The sequence below is a fragment of the Physeter macrocephalus genome, chromosome 20 (genome assembly GCF_002837175.3).
Source record: "Physeter macrocephalus isolate SW-GA chromosome 20, ASM283717v5, whole genome shotgun sequence".
Classification (NCBI taxonomy): domain Eukaryota; kingdom Metazoa; phylum Chordata; class Mammalia; order Artiodactyla; family Physeteridae; genus Physeter; species Physeter macrocephalus.
The window spans coordinates 4,059,449-4,078,887 of NC_041233.1; the positions used below are offsets into that span (position 1 = coordinate 4,059,449).

The 19,439-nt window shown below is 42.1% G+C and overlaps 1 protein-coding gene across 2 annotated transcripts in view; it reads left to right on the forward strand.

The window, feature by feature from the left end:
* The first annotated feature begins 1,074 nt into the window (after window positions 1-1,074).
* NTPCR (nucleoside-triphosphatase, cancer-related) overlaps window positions 1,075-19,439 on the forward strand; it is a 38,808-nt gene continuing 20,443 nt past the window's right edge. Inside the window, exons 1-4 of one of the 2 annotated variants that reach the window (XM_028481512.2) lie at window positions 1,075-1,254; window positions 6,955-7,117; window positions 7,610-7,706; window positions 15,647-15,721. In XM_028481512.2, coding sequence (XP_028337313.1) covers window positions 1,221-1,254; window positions 6,955-7,117; window positions 7,610-7,706; window positions 15,647-15,721 — 369 coding nt within the window. In that variant the 5' untranslated portion in view covers window positions 1,075-1,220. The remainder of the gene's footprint in view (window positions 1,255-6,954; window positions 7,118-7,609; window positions 7,707-15,646; window positions 15,722-19,439) is intronic. The other variant, XM_007127591.4, reaches the window with a different exon arrangement.

Sequence of the window (19,439 nt, forward strand, 5' to 3'; positions counted from 1 at the left end):
ATCTGGGTGGAAGGCCCTACCTTACCAGTGATGCAGCCTTACAACTGTTGCAGAAATGATGGTGACAGCTCGACTGTACAAATCTGCCTTTTAGATGATTCCTTTTCAAGCAGCAAGAAACGGAGGCCATCTGAGTGGCGTATATCCCGGCTAAAGGGAGCTGTGGAGGTCCTGGAAGGGCACACACCAATTAAGTTGAGCACTCACTGAAATTGCTTTCTCAGAATGGAGAATGATCGATCAGGAGACAAACTGTACACATATTAGACTGAAAGAGTTTACAGGTAACTCTGGCCCAAAGCCATTGCCACTTCATTTCATGGGCTGAAACACCTCAAGTGGTGAAGTGAGGGGGGAAAAGCCACTTAATGCTTTGCACAGGGAGATCCAACAGCTGGGTCTTGCGTGGTTTACATTTATGGGATGGTGACAAGAGGGGAAAATTGGTCTTCATGTGCACGGTTGAAGATGGGCCTTTAGAAACTGCCGAGGAGTTTCAACAATAAAAACAGCAAAAAAGATCGAGATGCTCAGGGCTTGCCCAAGATCAATCACTCCGAATGTCTGGAGGTTGGAGCCCAGGCATCAAGCACTTTTAACGAGTTGATACTACTCTTTAGTCACGGCTGACAACACTGGGTAAATAGTTCCAATCGGTAGCAAAGCCTCCTCCTTTGGGGAAGGCTTCCAGGGACCAAGGCTCCTTCAGGAGGGATGATCCCCGCAGCCCGAGGGAATTTCAGCTCGCAGGTCCCATCCCAGGGGCAGAGCTCGGGCAACGGCCGCCCACCTGGAGCAGGATTGGTTTAGTAACACGCTCTCATGCACATCTCCTCGCAAACACCCCACGTAAGTCCAACACCGAGGCTGGAATACAGGGACCCGCAGAAGACCGGACCACTATCCTCCCACCCTAGACAGGCGGACGCCGCTCGCGGGGACCTGGGCTGAGAGCGGAGGGCGCACGCGCGGGCCGAGGCTGAATGGGGAGGGCGCATGCGCGGGCCGAGGCTGAATGGGGAGGGCGCATGCGCGGGCCGAGGCTGAATGGGGAGAGCGCATGCGCGGTCGAGAGGGCGGTGCTTCCGGCTGGCGGAGGTTGGGAGTGCGGCGTTGGGAGGCGGACGCTGGGTCGCGACCCCGACCCGTGCTCCTGCCCCGTTCGGCGACTTCGACCCCGACCCCCACCTGGGCCGTGACCCCCACGCGGTCATACCCGTATGGCCCGGCACGTGTTCTTGACGGGAACCCCAGGTAACCCCGCCCGGGTCTGCGCCTCCGGGAGGCCGAGGGGTGGACGTGAGGGGTGCCCGGGCTGGGGGCGGTCCGGTGCTTTGGGCAAGGGGCTCCGGCCGGTGGCCTCTAAAATTCCCCATGTAAGTTACAGGCTTGGTGGTCTGAAGCCTGCGTGTCCTTTCCGGGAAAATGTGACTGTGAGTCCATCAGATAAGTGAAATGAGGCCAACTACAGGAGAACAGGAACCAGCTTGTGATGGGGTCGCCCCCGGGCTGCGGTCTTAAATAGCAGGGGCGGCAGTAATAACTCCCGCAGTTGTGAAGTTGTGATGGACACGAAAGATATTTCAGGATCTCTGCCACCACCGCGGTGGAATCGAAGGTGTCTGGTTTCTGTCGATAGTTAAACGTGTTCCTGCCCTGCACTCATGAAAGGAAGAGCGGGATTTCAGTTGCAGGGTAGTGAAACTAAACATGCAACCATGAGTGAGGCCGCAGGTTAAGAGCCTTGGTACCTACAGGACACCGCCTACCCAGAGCCTGCGTCTGTGTCTGTCTCTTCTAAGGCAGATCCCTCAACCCTCGGGCTCTGAAGGTCTCACCTTTGAAAGGAGGTAGTGTGCGTTTAAATGAGAGTCTGGGGGAGGACATAGATGCCTTTTAAGCCAAGATGCCGCACGTGGATAACTCATTATTGAAAGAAGAGGAGGGAAGGTTGTAGCAGCATCAGATACATTAAGGTGGGGGTGGGGGTGGGAAAGATGGGCCTAAGCAGAAAGTGATTTCTTCAGCTTCTTTGCAGTTTTCAAGTTATCTGTGGGTTCACATATCAACCATTGTTACCCTGGGCCTGAAATTCTCTTTCACTTTATTTTAATGATTATCTTTTTTAGTCTTAAGGAGCAAAGGCTAACTTAATATTGCAGATTCTGGAATTTTATTTTTACCAGGCAATGGGGGAGTGCTGAGGAGGAAGGTGTTGTGAGAAATTTCTGATACCCAGAGGTAAAGGACCATCTTCTGAAAGTTGATTTGTCAGTCCTTTATTTGAAACTTGGAATGCAATTTTCTCAGCAGGCTGGCCCCAAGACATCTATGTGTTTCATAACAGAGGTGGCTTGTTATTGTGATTGTACCTGGCTGCGTCCCGGAGGTGGGTGGGGACAGAGGCTCGCCTGGCCAATACTGGTTCTTCTTTCTGTTTCCTTCTTTATAAAAGTTTTATGTACATACACATAATTGGAAGACTCATTCCTACAGTATAGCTCTCTTAAGCCTGTCCTCAAACCCACTCACCTTCTCTTCCTCCTAATCTTTCTAACGCAGTTATCCTGTAATTTTAATTAGCTCAGTGCTCAGTGTTTACAGTATTATTAGCAAAAGCTAATCACAGAAGAGCCTTGGAGTAATCTATCATTTCTTTTCCCTTTATGAACAATTTTTTTTTCTCTCTGGAGTTGTTGTCTAATGTTGTTTTCTCATTGACTTAGTTTCTTTCTCTCACCAACCCAACCCCAAACTCTGCCGGCTGTCTAAATCTCTACATGTTCACAAATGTAAAATAGATAGCTAGTGGGAAGCAGCCGCATAGCACAGGGAGATCAGCTCGTTGCTTTGTGACCACCTAGAGGGGTGGGATAGGGAGGGTGGGAGGGAGACCCAAGAGGGGGGAGATATGGGGATATATGTATGCATAAGGCTCGTTCACTTTGTTGTACAACAGAAACTAACACAGCATTGTGAAGCAATTATACTACAATAAAGTTGTATAAAAAATAAATAAATATAAATAAATAAATAAATCTCTACACGTTCAGCCCATCGGGTAAGGTATCTTCTCAAAGAGGTCACTTTTTGTTGTCTACACTGTCAGGGCCTCACTCATGTGTCTTTGGCACTTAGCATGTTTTCCAGCTTCCAACTATAGAGCCTGTGACCCATCCTGGAGGGCTTTCTCTGGTCCCTGGAGCCCACTCTTCCTGCACAGGGCAGGCCTGAAGGGCCAGGGAATTCCTTCCCCCAGGAGCAGCCTTGACCCATGATAGATGGAAGTGAGCGGGTAAACTCCTTACTTCCTCACCCCTCAGACAGGAGAACTTTGAGCCTTGGGTCCAAAACTGTCTCCTAGATTTCCCAGTGGGATTAAGCTACCTATAGTGGTAACTTATTTGATAATGCGATTATCTTCCTACCAGCATGTTGTCTTGGGGTGTTGCTTCCCAAATTAAACTGCCTGCACTTGAGTCTTTATTTCAGGGTCAGCTTTATGGGAGAACCAGAACCAAAATAATTCTGGAGCTTTCTGACCTGTTCCTGTCTGTGCATGGTGTGGGCCTTTCAGTTTGGGGTCTCCTTCTCACACAGGTCACTTCTTAGCCAGTGTAGACAACACTAGGGTAGTAGCTTAATTAACGGAGGTGAAAAATTCACTGGAAGAGTTCTAGAGCCGAAGAGGAAGAAAGGGACTTGAGCCCAATGCCTCCTCTTGCTTTATAATGTTCTCCCTAACAGATTGGACCCACAATGTCCCCTTTGGTTACAGCTGTTCCATTTTGTCTTTTGCATAATGTAAATAGCTTTGTCTTTTCTTAAATTAAGAGTAATAACCACTCACTATAAGACCAAAAAAAAAATGAAATCAAGAAAAATTTTAAAGAAGTGAAAATCACATGGGTTTCCAACATACAGAAATAAATGCTGTAAACCTTTCTGTGTTCTTCTCGACATTTTCTTCTATAAACATATGCATACTTCACTTTTTTAAAAAATTGAGGTATAGTTGGTTTACAATATTATATAAGTTTCAGGTGTACAACAGTTATTCACAGTTTTTAAAGATTATACTCCATTTATAGTTATTATAAAATATTGGCTATATTCTCTGTCCTGTACAATGTATCCTTGCAGGTTATTTATTTTATACATGGTAGTTTTTACCTGTTAATTCCCTGTCTTGCCCCACCTACCTTCCCTCTCCCCACTGGTAACCACTAGTTTGTTCTTTATATCTTTCTTTTTTGTTATATTCACTAGTTTGTTTTATTTTTTAGATTCCATATGTAAGTGATAACATACAGTATTTGTCTTTCTCTCTCTGACTTATTTCAGTAAGTGTAATACCCTCCAGGTCCATCCATGTTGCTGCAAATGGCAAAATTTCATTCTTTTTTATGACTGAGTAATATTCCATTGTATATATGTACCACATCTTCTTCTTTTTTTTTTTTTTTTTTTTTTTTTTTTTGTGGTATGTGGGCCTCCCACTGTGGTGGCCTCTCCCTTTGCGGAGCACAGGCTCTGGACGTGCAGGCCCAGCGGCCATGGCTCATGGGCCCAGCCGCTCCGCGGCATGTGGGATCTTCCCGGACCAGGGCACAAACCCACGTCCCCTGCATCGGCAGGCGGACTCTCAACCACTGCGCCACCAGGGAAGCCCCACATCTTCTTTATCCATTCATCTGTTGATGGAAATTTCCATATCTTGGCTATTGTAAATAATTCTGCTGTGAACATTGGGGTACATTTATCTTTTCAAATTAGTGTTTTTGTGTTCTTTGGGTATATACCCAGGAGTGGAATTGCTGGATCATATGGTAGTTCTGTTTTTAGTTTTTTGAGGAAACTCCATACTGTTTTCCACAGTGGCTACACCAATTTACATTCACATCAATAGTGTACAAGGGTTCCCTTTTCTCTACATCCTCACCAACATTTGTTATTTGTGGCCTTTAAAAAATATAATGGAATACTATTATGTATGTCTGCTGTTTCTTAACCTGCTTCTTCTCCATATATTATTTTCATACACTGTGGTCTGTTTTCCATGCTAACCTGTAAACTCTCCATAGGTAAAGAGTATTCTCTTTAATAATGGCTTCATGAGATTCCTGTGTGTTTGTGTCATTACACACATGATACCATTATTTAACAGTCAACATTACAGATCAACATTAAATTGTTTCTGTGTTTTGCACAATTGTGAAGAATGCTAAAGTGAACATCCAGTTTCTTGTATCTCTGTACTGCTGTCAGATTCATTGCTGAGGATGAATTCCTAGCTGTGTCATTGCTGTGTACTGTGGTAGAAATGGCCCTTCAGGAAAGTCCCAGCTTACACATCCACCAAGGCCGCTTGCCTGCGTTAAGCAGATGCTTCAGCGACTCCCAAAGCGGCAGTTACTGAAGGACAGAGCTGGGGTCACGACCCTACGTAGTTCTTTCCTAGTCACGTGAGCGTGGGCTGCTGCTTGTGTTCCAGAAGGCCAGATGCCATTGTTTGCTAGCGTGAAGTTTGGAGGAGAGATGCTTTAAATGACAGATCGTATTTTATTTCAAGGAAGGTTAAAAGGCTCCTTGGGGATCCCTGATGACTCTGGGCAGCCATAGAAATAATATGATTTGCAACCTGTTGTGTTTCAGAATAGCTCTGTTACAGACCTTTTTGTCCCCCTTTTTTGGTAATCATGATGCCATTGACTTTAATCTGTATGGGAGCAAGTCTCATATAAACAAAGTCATGGTGGCAGATGAAGGCCCCTCTTAAAATGTATGGTCCTTCCTAGGTGTGTAACCGTGCACAAGTTACCTAACCTCTCTGTGCCTCAGTTTCTTCATCTGTAAAATAGGGACAAGGATGGTAACTGCTTCAGACGGTGGTTGTGAGAATTTAACCAACAAAATGCTTGCGAGGCATGCGAGACCAGGGCCTGGCTCCACAGTGTCAGTGATGAGTATCGTTATGTTACTTGTCAACACCCAAGAGTTAATCAGAGTAGTCCAGGGGCCAGGCCGGAAGGAAAGGAAGGGGTCCTGGGTGGGGAGGACAGGCAGGTGGAAGTGCACAGGCTATAATCTGGGAAGGGGCTGTGGGCAAAGCAGAAGGAATACTTAGGAACACTCCAAGGGGTGATGGAAGGGGTGGCCAACCTGATGGGATTGCTCGTGTGGAAAAAGTTGAAAAACTGCCATTTCTAGTGGTGTTCGTGGTATTGAAGAGTCCCGTTTTCGGGACACATACGGTGTAAGTTTATGGAGGACTGAAGTGATGTTCCCGCTGTTAAACATTGGTCCAGAGTGTCTTAAAATCCTAACTTAAAGCGTGCAGCCTTTGACCGAAGCTTGACCAGTTTTACTTTCTAGGGGAAAAAGTTTGCTCCCCCAAGGAGAGTAAGCCTAGGAGAAAGTAGAAGCTTGTCTCCTAGGATGTAAATTGCACTTGAGATTGTTATCAGAAAACCACTCAACTGGTTCTTGGATCGTGTATGTGACAAAATCAATACTGTTTCAGAATTTAAAAATAAACTTCAAGATACCATTCATATTTTTATTATGCTTGTTTCTACTTGAAATTAAAGAGTTTTAACACCTGGAGCAGTCAAAATTAAGTGAAGTTAACATTCATAAAATCCACTTGGAGGGGCTTCCCTGGTGGCGCAGTGGTTGAGAGTCCTCCTGCCATTGCAGGGGATGCGGGTTCGTGCCCCGGTCCGGGAGGATCCCACATGCCGCGGAGCGGCTGGGCCCGTGAGCCATGGCTGCTGAGCCTGCGCGTCCGGAGCCTGTGCTCCGCAGCGGGAGAGGCCGCAACAGTGAGAGGCCCGCGTACCGCAAAAAAAAAAAAAAAAAAATCCATTTGCAGCCTATTTCTCTCTTCCTGGTGACTCGTGTGCTCCAACAAAGCTGTGGTTCCTAATGGGCTTTTTTTTTTTTTTTTTTAAGGGGTTGGAAAAACAACGTTGATCCAGAAAGCCAGTGAAGTTTTAAAGTCCTCTGGCGTGCCTGTCGACGGGTTTTATACAGAAGAAGTCAGACAGGGAGGAAGAAGAATAGGTTTCGATGTTGTCACGTTGTCCGGCGCCCGTGGACCTTTATCCAGGATTGGGTACTGCAGCTTCATTTCCGCGGTGTTTTATTCTCCCTGGGCCCAGGGCTGAGCCAGGTGATCTCTTCTATCTTGAAAAATCCTGAGCCTTTATGGATTTCTTGGAAAAAGAAAACAGAGGTTGAAATCATCACATAAAGAACAAAGTTGAAAATATCGTATTCCACTTAGAACGTACTCCACTGAGTAGTAAGCTCTTCTCACTTGGTACTTCATAGCCCCGTTTCTCATGTCACTCTTCTAAGATAGGTGACGCACCAGCTCCCTGAAGGCAACTGTGGGGCCATGGGTGGTGGTGTGCCCACCGGTATTAGCCCTGCTCTCAGGAGAGGATGTGGAATCAGATCAGCTTTGCTCACTGCCACTTTCTGTGTGGGTGATTTTTAAGGATGGTTTAGCACACGCAGAAGGCCAGAGACTTAGTGGAGCAGCTAAAAACCAGAAATCAGTAGAGGGGTCTTTCAACAAAGGATGTACTATCTTTTCTTTCAGGTCAGAGCTTCCGCCTGGAAAGCGTGAGTGCTGCGTTGGGCAGTATGTGGTAGATCTGACTTCTTTTGAGCAGCTGGTGCTTCCTGTCTTGAGGAATGTGAGTATGTGTTTCTGGTTTTTGAGCCCCTCTGTCTCCGTGTCTTGTGGGAATTGCTGGCCCTGGGAACAGAGTGGCTTTCGCTCTTATAGAGAGGCCAGTTTTACTGTCACTCTGAACTACAAGTAAACTCCTTGTTACAGAAACTCAGCATATGTAAGTATTTTACATTGGGAGGGCTCTGATGCCTAGCTACTATGGTCCCCAAAGATAAGTCTTTCCTCTGCTTTCCCCTTGTTTATATCTTAACCCCGTTTTCACAGCACAGCAAATAAACATTTAGGAAGGTAAAATGTCACATGAACATAATGGTAAGCACCTAACATGTTATATCACTGTATTACCTGTATTTTTTTAAACAGCTTTATTGAGATATAGTTCACATACCATACAATTCACCCATTTAAAATATTCGGTTCATTTTTTTCTCATGTAGTCATAGGATTGTGCAACCAATTAACACAGCCTACTAATTTTAGAACATTTTTGTCATCCTGAAAAGAAACCCCATACCCATTAAGCAGTCTCCATTCCTGTGTATCCCCAGCCCCTGGCAAGCACTACCCTGCTTTTTTGTCTGTAGATTTGAGTATTCTGGATATTTCCTAGAAAGGGAATGATACAATATGTGGTCTTTTTGTGACTAGCTTATTTCACTTGGCATAATATTTACAGGGTTTATCCACATCACAGTGCATATCAGTACTTTGTTCCTTTGTATGGCTGTGTAATATTCCATTATATGGATATACCATATTTTATTTATCTATTCTTCAGCTGATGAACATTTGGATAAGTTTCTAATTTTTGGCTATTATGAATAATGCCCTGAACAATTGTGTACAAGTTTTTGGGTAGACATCTGTTTTTAGGTCTCTTGAGTATATACCTACAAGTGGAAATGCTGGGTCATGAGGTAGTTCTATATATAACTTTTTGAGAAATTACTAGAGTGTTTTCCAAACTAGCTGTGCTGTTTTACATTCCCACCAGCAATGGATGATGGTTTCAATTTCTCCACATCCTTGCTAATCGTTACTGTCTGTCTTTTTAACTGTATCCTTTCTAGTAGGTGTGAAGCAGTATCACATTGTGTTTTCATTTGCATTTCCCTATTGACCTATTGATGTTGAGCATCTTTTCATGTACTTATTGGCCATTTGTATATGATATGCAGGTATACAGTTGGCTCTCCGTATCCATGGGTTCCATGGATATGGAGGACCATTGTGCCATTTTATCTGACGGACTTGAGCATCCGTGGATTTGGTGTGTGGGGGAGGACCCTGGAAGCAGTGCCCTGCGGATACCCAGGGACGACTTCATTCATCAACTCTGTAGTTGTCTTTACTTTCTTGATGTGATGACACAAATGTTTTTATTTATTTTTTATTTTTTATTTTTTTGGCTGCACGGCGCGGCATGCAAAACTTCCCCAGCCAGGGATTGAACCCGTGCCCCCTGCAGTAGAAGTACAGAGTCTTAACCACTGGCCCACCAGGAAAGGCCACAAATGTTCTTATTTTTGAAAAGTCCAGTTTATCTACTTTTCTTATGTTGTTTGTGCTTTTGGTGCTTTACCAAAGAAGGCTTTACTAACACAGTTTCAGGAAGATTAACTCCCATGTGTTCTTCCAAGAGTTTTATAGTTTTACTAATGCGTTTAAGCCTGTGGTCTGTTTTGAATTGATTTTTGTATATGTTGTAAGGTGTGGATCGAAAGTCATTCTTTTGCATATAAATATCCAGTTGTTTCAGAACCATTTGTTGACAAGACTATTATTTTTCCATTTAATTGTCTTGGCACTCTTTTAGAAATCAATTGACCATGAGTATAAGGATTGATTTTAGAGTTTCAGTTCTATTCTGTTTATCCTCATGTCATTTCTACCTATTCTTATACCAGAAGCACACCGTTTGATTACTGAAGCTAGAATTTTGATAGAGATTGTATTGAATCTATAAATCAATTTGGGGAGTATTGCTATCTTAACAATATTAAATCTTTAGATCCATGAACATGACATGTCTTTTTATTTACTTAGAGTGTCTTTTTTTTTTTTTTTTTTTTTTTTTTTGCTGTACGCGGGCCTCTCACCGCTGTGGCCCCTCCCGTTGCGGAGCACAGGCTCCGGACGCGCAGCCTCAGCGGCCATGGCTCACGGGCCCAGCCGCTCCGCGGCATGTGGGATCTTCCCGGACCGAGGCACGAACCCGCGTCCCCTGCATCAGCAGGTGGACTGTCAACCACTGCGCCACCAGGGAAGCCCCTAGAGTGTCTTTAATTTCGTTCAGTCATGTGGTTTTGTAGTTTCCAGCATATGTTTCTTTTTAAAAAATTTATACCTTACTATTTTATACTTTTTGATGCTATTTTAAATGGAATTATTTTCCTAATTTTATTTTTGGAATGTTCATTACTAATGTTTAGAAATACCGTTGATTTTTGTGTATAGATCTTGTATCCTGCAACCTTGTCAAACTAATAGTTCTTTAATGAATTCCTTAGAATTTTCTATTTACAAAATGATATCATCTGCAAATGGGGATAATTTTACTTTTTCCTGTCCACTTTGGATACCTTTTATTTTGTTTTCTTTCCTAATTGCCTCAGCCAGAAGCTCGGTTCAGTGATGAATAGAAGCGTCGAAAGTGGACCTCCTCGTCTTGTTCCTGATCTCAGGAAGAAAGCATTCAGTCCCCCACCATCAAGTATGATGTTAGGTGTAGGTTGTTTGTGGACGGCTAACACCAGGTTGAGGAGGTTCCTTTCTGTTTCTAGTTTGTGGTTTAACATTTGTTTTTTAAAGTGAAGAAGTGTTGGGTTTTGTCAGATCCTTTTTCTGCATTTATAGTGGTGATTATGTGGTTTTTATCCTATATTATATTAATATAGTATATTACATTCATATTTGGATGTTAAACCTACTTTGTTTTCTTGAAATAAATCCCTCTTGGTCATGGCATATGTATATTTCTTTTATATGTTGCCAGATTCTATTTGCTAGTATTTTGTTGAGGATTTCTGCATCTACATTCATAAGGGGTGTGGACCGTAGCTCTCTTTTCTTGTAGTATCTTTGTCTAATTTTGATATCAGGGTAATTGTGGTCTTGTAGAATGAGTTAGGCAGTATTCCTTCCTCTTCTAATTTTTGGAAGAGTTTGTAAAAGATTGGTATTAATTTTTCTTGGAATGTTTGATAGAATTCACCAGTGAAACCATGTGGGCCTGTGTTTTTCTTCATGGGAAGCTTTTTAATTATGAGTTCAATTTCTTTACTTGTTATAGGTCTGCTGATTTTTTATTTCATGTTGAATCAGTTGTGGTAATTTGTGTCTTTTAGTAATTTATTGGTCCATGTCATTAGATAGTAAGTTATCTAATTCGTTGGCATATGGTTGTTCATATATTCCCCTGTAATCCTTTTTATTTTGTAAGGTCTGTGGTATTTTACCTTCTTTCATGCATTTTAATTATTTAAGTCCTCTCTTTATGGACTTCAGTAATAGTTAAAGGTTTGTCAATTTAGTTGCTCTTTTCAAAGAACCAACTTTCGGTTTTGTTGATTATATATTACTTGTTTTTTGCATTCATTCATCAAATATTTATCAAATCCCAGATATACAGGCAGGAACAAAACATGTTTTCTACTCCCTCAAAACTCTCATTCTAGTGGGAAATGTAGACATTAAACAAACGTATACTTGTCATAAATGCTGCCAAGAAGAAAAGCAGGGTGCTGTGAGAGAAGAAAGAGGAACCGACTTTAGATCTGGTGGCCAGGAAAGAGCTCTGAGGAGGTGACATTTGGATGAAATGAAAAGATGAGAGGGCACCATCACTTCCGGGAGGGAATATTGGGGTGTTGTATGGGGGTGTCTGGGGAGAACATCACAGATGATAGAAGCAGAGACACCGAGGCCAGGGGCCCTGGGCAGCAGCAGGTGAAGGAGGAGGTACGGTGAGTGAGCTGGCTAGAGTCACATGATGCAGGGTTTTTGTGGAGTATATTAAGGAATATGGGTTTTATATCATCTATTATAGACTTACATCATTGATTTATAATACTGTCATGAAAATTGAAGAGTATGGACCTGTCTCAAGAGGCAATTCTTTATCAACTTTGCGGCAGTCTCCGTCGTACCAGCAGTCGAGTCCAAGGTCCTCCCCGGGGCCTGGAAGGCCAGCGCTGTGCGGGCCTCCTGCCCTCCGTCCTCCTCCCCATCCTCCCGCCTGCCGGCTCAGCCTGTTCCCCTCGTGCCCGGCCCACCAGCCTTCCGCCCTTGGCACTGCAGTTTCTGTGGTTGGCCGGCTCCTCATATCTTGGCATCTCTGCTCATTCAGGGCTCAGCTGAAAGGGGCGGTGAGGGCTTTGGCAGGTGCCCAGGGCTGCTGGAAAGGTCAGGTGTGCCTGCTGAGGGCAGCTTCTGACTCCCGGGGCCGGCGGGATGTTGCACTGTGTTGGTAGTGGCCGCTGCTCCCCCGAGCGCCCCCCACCTGCTCCCCTCACCTTTCTTCCTGATTTCTTCCTCTTGGAACTTTCTCTCGTTCCCTGCACTGAGGACTCTTGTGCCTGTTGTATTGCGCGGAAACAGTCAGGAAACATGATATTTTTCTCTCTAGTTCTTTTCCCATCAAATACCTACCTCTCTACTTAAATGTTCAAGAAGCAAGTGAAATACTTCAAATGAAATTCCAGATGATGACTCTGGCTTTGGGTACTGGATCCATATAAAGAATTGATTTTCACTTACCTTGCTTAGAGCAGACAATCCTAGGAGAGCAGCGTGCACATACGGCCTTGACGTCTGTCTGCAGGATTATATAAGAAATCGTGTACTGACCGGAATAAGAACTTGAATCTCTTTTTTTCTTTAGTTAAAAAAGAAAGAAAAGCAGACTCTTCCAATATTTTATACTTTGATTACCAAACCCAGACTTTCAACATTCTAGGTAGGAAAATTACCCAGGCTGCAGGTTCCTATCCAGTCAAGGTCATGGGTTTCTTTTCTGAAGCAGAATTTTTTCTCCCATCTCATGTATTTTACTGGGGACGAAGAAAGGAAAAGGAATTAGTGTTTTACCTTTATACTTAAAAAAGAAAGAAAGAAAGAAAAGAAACAAAGTTTAAGTAACTAGGCAACAAAAATAGGATATTATAGAGAGAGGTTTTATTATTGGCAATTGGAATGACCAACTAAAGTAAGCTGAAAGTTTTAGAAACCACATTTAGGCTGGTGACAGCCTTTATTTCTTTTGTTTTTTTAATTTTTTATTGAAATATAGTTGAGTTACTATGTTGCATTAATTTCTGCTATACAGCAAAGTGACACCATTATACACATATATACATTCTTTTTTACATTCTTTTCCATTATGTTTTATCCCAGGTTATTGAATATAGTTCCCTGTTTTGTATAGTAGGACCTTGTTGTTTATCCATCCTTTATGTAATAGTTTACACCTGTTAACCCCAAACTCCCAATCCTTCCTTCCCCCACTCCCCCCTCCCCCTTGGCAACCACAAGTCTGTTCTCTATGTCTGTGAGTCTGTTTCTGTTGTGTAGCTAAGTTAATTTGTGCCATATTTTAGATTCCACATATAAGTGATATCATATGGTATCTGTCTTTCTGACTCACTTCACTTAGTGTGATAATCGCTAGGTCCATCCATGTTGTTGCAAGTGGCATTATTTCGTTCTCTTTTATGGCTGAGTAATATTCCATTGTATATATGTACCACATCTTCTTTATCCATTCATCTGTCAGTGGACATTTAGGTTGTTTCCATGTCTTGGCTATTGTAAATAGTGCTGCTATGAACATAGGGGTGCATGTATCTTTTTGAATTATAGTTTTGTCTGGATGTATGCCCAGGAGTGGGATTGCTGGATCAAACAGTAACTCTATTTTTAGTTTTTTGAGGAACCTCCATACGTTTTCCATAGTGGCTGCACCAACTTACATTCCCATCAACAGTGTTTCAGCATTCTCTTTTCTCCACACCCTCTCCGGTATTTATTATTTGCAGATTTTTTTAATGATGGCCACTCTGACCAGTATGAGGTAGTACCTCACTGTAGTTTTGATTTGTATTTCTCTAATAGTTAGTGATGTTGAGCATCTTTTCCTGTGCCTATTGGCCATCTGTATGTCTTTGGAGAAATGTCTATTTAGGTCTTCTGCCCATTTTTCTATTGGGTTGTTTGTTTTTTTGTTGTTGAGTTGTATGAGCTGTTTGTATATTTTGGAAATTAAGCCCTTGTCAGTCACAATGTTTGCAAACATTTTCTCCCATTCTGTAGGTTGTTTTTTTGTTTTGTTTATGGTTTCTTTTGCTGTGCAAAAGCTTATAAGTTTGATTAGGTCCCATTTGTTTATTTTTGTGTTTATTTCTATTGCCTTGAGAGACTGACCTAAGAAAACATTGGTATGATTTATGTCATAGAATGTTTTGCCTGTGTTCTCCTCTAGGAGTTTTATGGTGTCTTGTTTTATATTTACGTCTTTAAGCCATTTTTGAGTTTATTTTTGTGCATGGTGTGAAGGTGCATTCTAGCTTCATTGATTTACATGCAGCTGTCCAGCTTTCCGAGCACCACTTGCTGAAGAGACTTTTTCCCATTTTATTGAAATATTCTTGCCTCCTTTGTTGAAGATTAATTAACCATAAGTGTGTAGGGGTTTTTTTGTTTTTTTGTTTTTTTTTTGGTGGTAGCTTATGGGATCTTAGTTCCCAGATCAGGGATTGAACCCCGGCCCCTGTCAGGGAAAACGAGGAGTCCTAACCGCTCGACTGCCAGGGAATTGGGTAAGTGTGTAGGTTTATTTCTGGGCTTTATTCTATTCCATTGATCCATATTCTGTTTTCGTGCCAACACTACGCTGTTTTGATGACTGTAGCTTTGTAGTATAGTCTGAGGTTTGGGAGGGTTATGCCTCCAGGCAGGTGAGAGCCTTTAAACAGACAGTGGGTTAGTTTCTAGTGCCCAGGGTATATGAAAACACAAACTCTGACAGTAAGTTAAGGAATATCTATTAAGTGCTTCCTATGTGTGAGAAATTTCACTATAGTTGAAAAATATTTTGAGTTGTTTTTTTAAAATACTGTGAAAAACATAAGAAAAATTATTCTTTGATTGGGCCAGCAGGGCCATGCCTGTGGGTTGGGGAGTAAGAATGTGTCTGGAAGCCGAAAAGCAGCAGCCTGAGGCCAGGCAGAGGTCAGCCTGCTGTGGGGCTCTTGCTGCTTTTCCCACAGGCAGGAGTGGAGGCTAGCCCACCAGCGTGGACACATGGGAAATTGACAGAGTAGATGGTAAACATTCTAGACTCAGTAAGGCTTTTAGAAAGCCCTTGTAGACTTTACTATTGTTGATTTTTCTTTTCATTCCATGGCTACATCTTCCCTCATTTGACAACATTTACTGATTTCTTGAGTATCAAAGTTCTACATACTTAAGGTAGAAAATGTGTAAAAAGTATAAAATAAGAAAAGAAATATGGATAACTCAGTCTTATCACTGAGTTAACCACTTTTAGCATATTTTGTTTCTGCCCTTTTTCTATACCTCGTTTCTTTATTATAGTCATCCAAAATTGGGGAAAATGCCAAATATAGTTTTATAGGTTTGGGCTTTTTCATTTAATACGATTGAGTGACATGGGAATGGTCTCACAACATAATCTTCAAAACTGTGATACTTTGGGAATTCCCTGGCGGTCCAGTGGTTAGGACTCTGTGATTCCACTGCAGGGGGCATGGGTTCAATCCCTGGTTGGAGAACTAAGATCCCACAAGCAGTGCGGTGTGGAAAAAAAAAAAAAAACTGTGATACTTTAATGATTGCATAATATATGGTGGTATGGATTTCCATCTCTGATTTAACTGTTACTCCCTCAGTGTCGGACATTGAGTTTATTTATCACTGTTGCAGGTAACTTTGCAGGAAGCCCTCTTTGTGGATCATCCTTTATCCAGCTGTGATTGTCTCCCTGTGGGGGACCTACAGGTAGAATACTGGGTGGAGGGGTGTGAATTTCCAGGGTGTTGCTGTGTGTGTGACAGTTGTGTCACTTTGCACCCCCTGCCACGTGCAGGTGTGTTTCTCTTGCTGCACTTCTGCCAGCACTGAGCACTATACTGACTTTTGATACTAAAACACGTTGCTTTGCTTTGCTTTACCTTTTTAAAGTACTAATGAGGTTAAAAGTTTTTCAGTTGTTTTATTGGGTATTTTTAAGAATCTAAGTTGTTTGTTCATTTCCGCATTTTTTTCTTTTACCTTAAAGAGATCTTTTACAAGGTAAATAACTTTTTTTATTTTTATTGATTCTCTTTTTCTCAGTTTGTCACTTCAGTGATTTCCTTTTTTTTTCTTTTTTAGTATTGAGAAAGTTTTTTCCTACTCCCTGTTAATATAAAATTTTTTACCTACATGTTTCTTCTTCTGTGTGCTTTTTTTTTGACATTTTTAAAATCCATCTGGATTTATCTGGAATGTAATATTCAATGAGACTCTCAATTGATTTTCTTCCAAATACTTAGCTGATTTTCCAAAACTGTATGTTAATAACTCATTTCTCATTATTTATCATGCTGCATTTATTATATTAAAAAAATACGTGTGTGTATAATGTTTTAGGGTTGTCTGTTCTCTTTCATTGATCTGTTTGATGCTTGCATCAGTACTCTGGTAATTACTTGTTATTATTCTTCTTCAAAACAATGTCTTATCCATTCTTGTTTGTTTTTTCTTCCAAATTGTGGCAATGTTGGTGGTGATAGTAATGGTGGTGGTAAACAGTTACTGAGTTCAAATTATGCGCCAGACACTAACTCATTTAATCCTCAGGACAACACTGTCACTGTTTTCCTGTTTTACAGATGAGGAAACTGAGGCATAGAATAGAAAGTAATTTGCCCAACGACAAACAGCTTATAAGCAGCAGTACTGGTATGAAGTGTAATCTGTTACAAAAAGTCTTGTATGAAGTGACTGGAATTATACAAAAATGTAGTTATTATGATATAAAGAACATCCTAATCTTCCAGACAATCTTCATTCTCTACAGCCAAAAACAGAGTCTCTCTCTCTTTCCGTTTCTTTTTAAAAATTTTTTTGTAAGGTTATTCGTAGATCTTTTGTATTTTCTGATGCTGCTGTAATTAAGATTGCTTTTTCAGTTTTCTAATGATCAAGGCTGTTAGGATAATGCTGGCCTTTTGCATAATGGTCTTTTTGACAGCCACCTTGAATGCTTTATTAGATGCAATATAGGATTTAACATTTTGTTGGTTCCCGGTGTATCTCCTACTCACGCAAAACGATAACAGCAGATTATAAGGTTGTAAAGAACAAGAGACATCCACCAAAGCCTTATTTTTTAGGCTGAACAGTGTCATTTTTTATAAAGATCCATGGAAGGGGTAATGAGCTAGAACCAGAATACCCAGTGAAAATCCACACGCTTTGTTGCGTTTTTCTATTTTGTTCAAAATATGGCCTTCAGTGCATATTCTTTTTGAGAGCAGGATCTGCTTTTGATTCTGAAAGAAGAATCTGCTTCAAATCTTTGAAACTTCATTTGAAGGTGCGAGATCAACTGTCCAGGGAAAGGTTCTTTTTTTTTAATCCCTTGACCTGGAAAGGCCACTTAGTATTTCAGGCCACTGAGCTTTAGAAAGAATTTAGAAAAATCGAGTCAGGAGCCATTCTTGAAAGGCTGACAAGAGCCCAAGCACTGCTTTAGAATTTCCTTCACTGTTAGCAAGGCTGGCATTTGTTTCTTGGTTCCGCCCCACTTTCTGTTTCTGTACCTCACGATCACACATACGTATTACAAGATCAGCAAGGGGAATTAGAAGCTATCTGGTGCAGACATGAAAAGTTAAATTTTTTCAGTAAAAGCATTCCTGCAGTGAATCAAAATAGAAGAACTGCAAGCATCGTATAAGGTTGGCTCCTTAGTTCACCACGCAGGCTTTGTTGTGGCCGCCCTTCCGGTGACCTCCCGGGTTCTACCGGGCAGGTGGGCTGCTCATCACTTCCTACTGCTGGCCGTGGTGCAGTTCTGTGCAGTTAGATGCCAAGCCGGCTGCTGCCCTGGGTTTCCTCTCCTTCCTGTGACTCTTCCTGCAGCCCCTCCCAAGAAGCATGGGGAAGTCCTGTGCTCCGGCAGTGTGCCTGGAGAAGGATGTGTGTGACTGGCCTTTCTTTCTCGCTCTGACCGCCTGCTCTGTCCTTCCTCCTGGCCCTCGTCCTGTGCACATTGGTCTGAAACCCTGTGCACCGTCAGAAGGAAGCTCTCCTGCCAGGAGTTGGTGCTTTTCTTGAATCTGATACTGAGAAAGTATGCATGTGAGTGTTTTCTTTTTTTGTACTGAGTCTTAACTTTTAAAAACTTTATTTGGATATAATTTTACTCTTAGAGAACCTTGTAAAGATAAGGATAGTGCAAGACCCCCTGTGGACTTGGTGTCCAGAGTCACCTATTTTTAACATTTGCCCTATTTATTCCCTCTCTCTTCTTGTGTGTGTGTGTGTGTGTCTGTATAAACATATAAATTGGGGGAGGACCATTTGAGAGTATGTTGTAATCATCAAAGTACTTAAGTCCTAAATGTGCAGTATTTTTTCCGAAGCGTAAGGATATGCTGTTAACATAATTGGCACAGTTGTCAACCTCGGTCAGTTTACTGAGAAAATCCTTTGATCTAACCTACCCTTCATATGCTGGTTTTATAAATTGACTTAACAGTGTTGTTCGTAACATTTCTTTTCCTTCAATCTAGAGCCAGGTATTACCTTTAGTTGTCGTATCTTGATAGCCTCCTTTAATGTGGAACATTTCTACAGTCTTTTTTTTTGTCCTTTGTGACACTGACATTTTTGAAGAGCACAGTTCTATTTTAATAGGATGTTCCTCTTTTGGGTTTTTCTGATGGTTCCTTGTGATTAGGTTCAGCTGGAATTCTATAGTGTGTGGTGATGCATCCTTCTTGGCCTCTCATCTGGAGGCATGTGATGGTTGGTGATGTTAATTTGATTACCCGATCAAGGAATTGACCAATTTCTCCCCTGTACGTTTGTTCTTTTTTTCCTTTGAACTAATAGCTGTGAGTAGGGAGCTGTTTTATGACCATGCACATCCTCCTCATCAAAATTTCTCCCAGTTAATTTTTCTAATTTTTTATAAACTTTATTAGGTTATCTTAAGATAATAACTTTCTCTTGAGACTTCAACTGGAAAGCAAATTCAGCTACCCCCTTTTGAAATACTTTCTATAGCAAGGTGAAACAAACATAAAATCACTGTACATTCAAAAACTGAACTAAACAAACCCATAAAGATTGATTTTTCCCTGATCTAAGCTGTACTCCTCTCTTTGTATCCATTTACCTCATTCGTTAGAAAAAAAGTCGTCACCATTTCACTGTAGCAAAAATTATCAACTTTATCTCCTTCAGACAATTTCTAATAGAAGGTTATCAGGCGTCAAAAATTCCAAACTTTTGGGCTTCCCTGGTGGCGCAGTGGTTGAGAGTCCGCCTGCCGATGCAGGGGATACGGATTCGTGCCGTGGTCCGGGAGGATCCCACATGCCACGGAGCGGCTGGGCCCGTGAGCCATGGCCGCTGAGCCTGCATGTCTGGAGCCTGTGCTCCGCAGCGGGAGAGGCCACAACAGTGAGAGGCCTGCGTACCACAAAAAAAAAAAAAAAAAAAA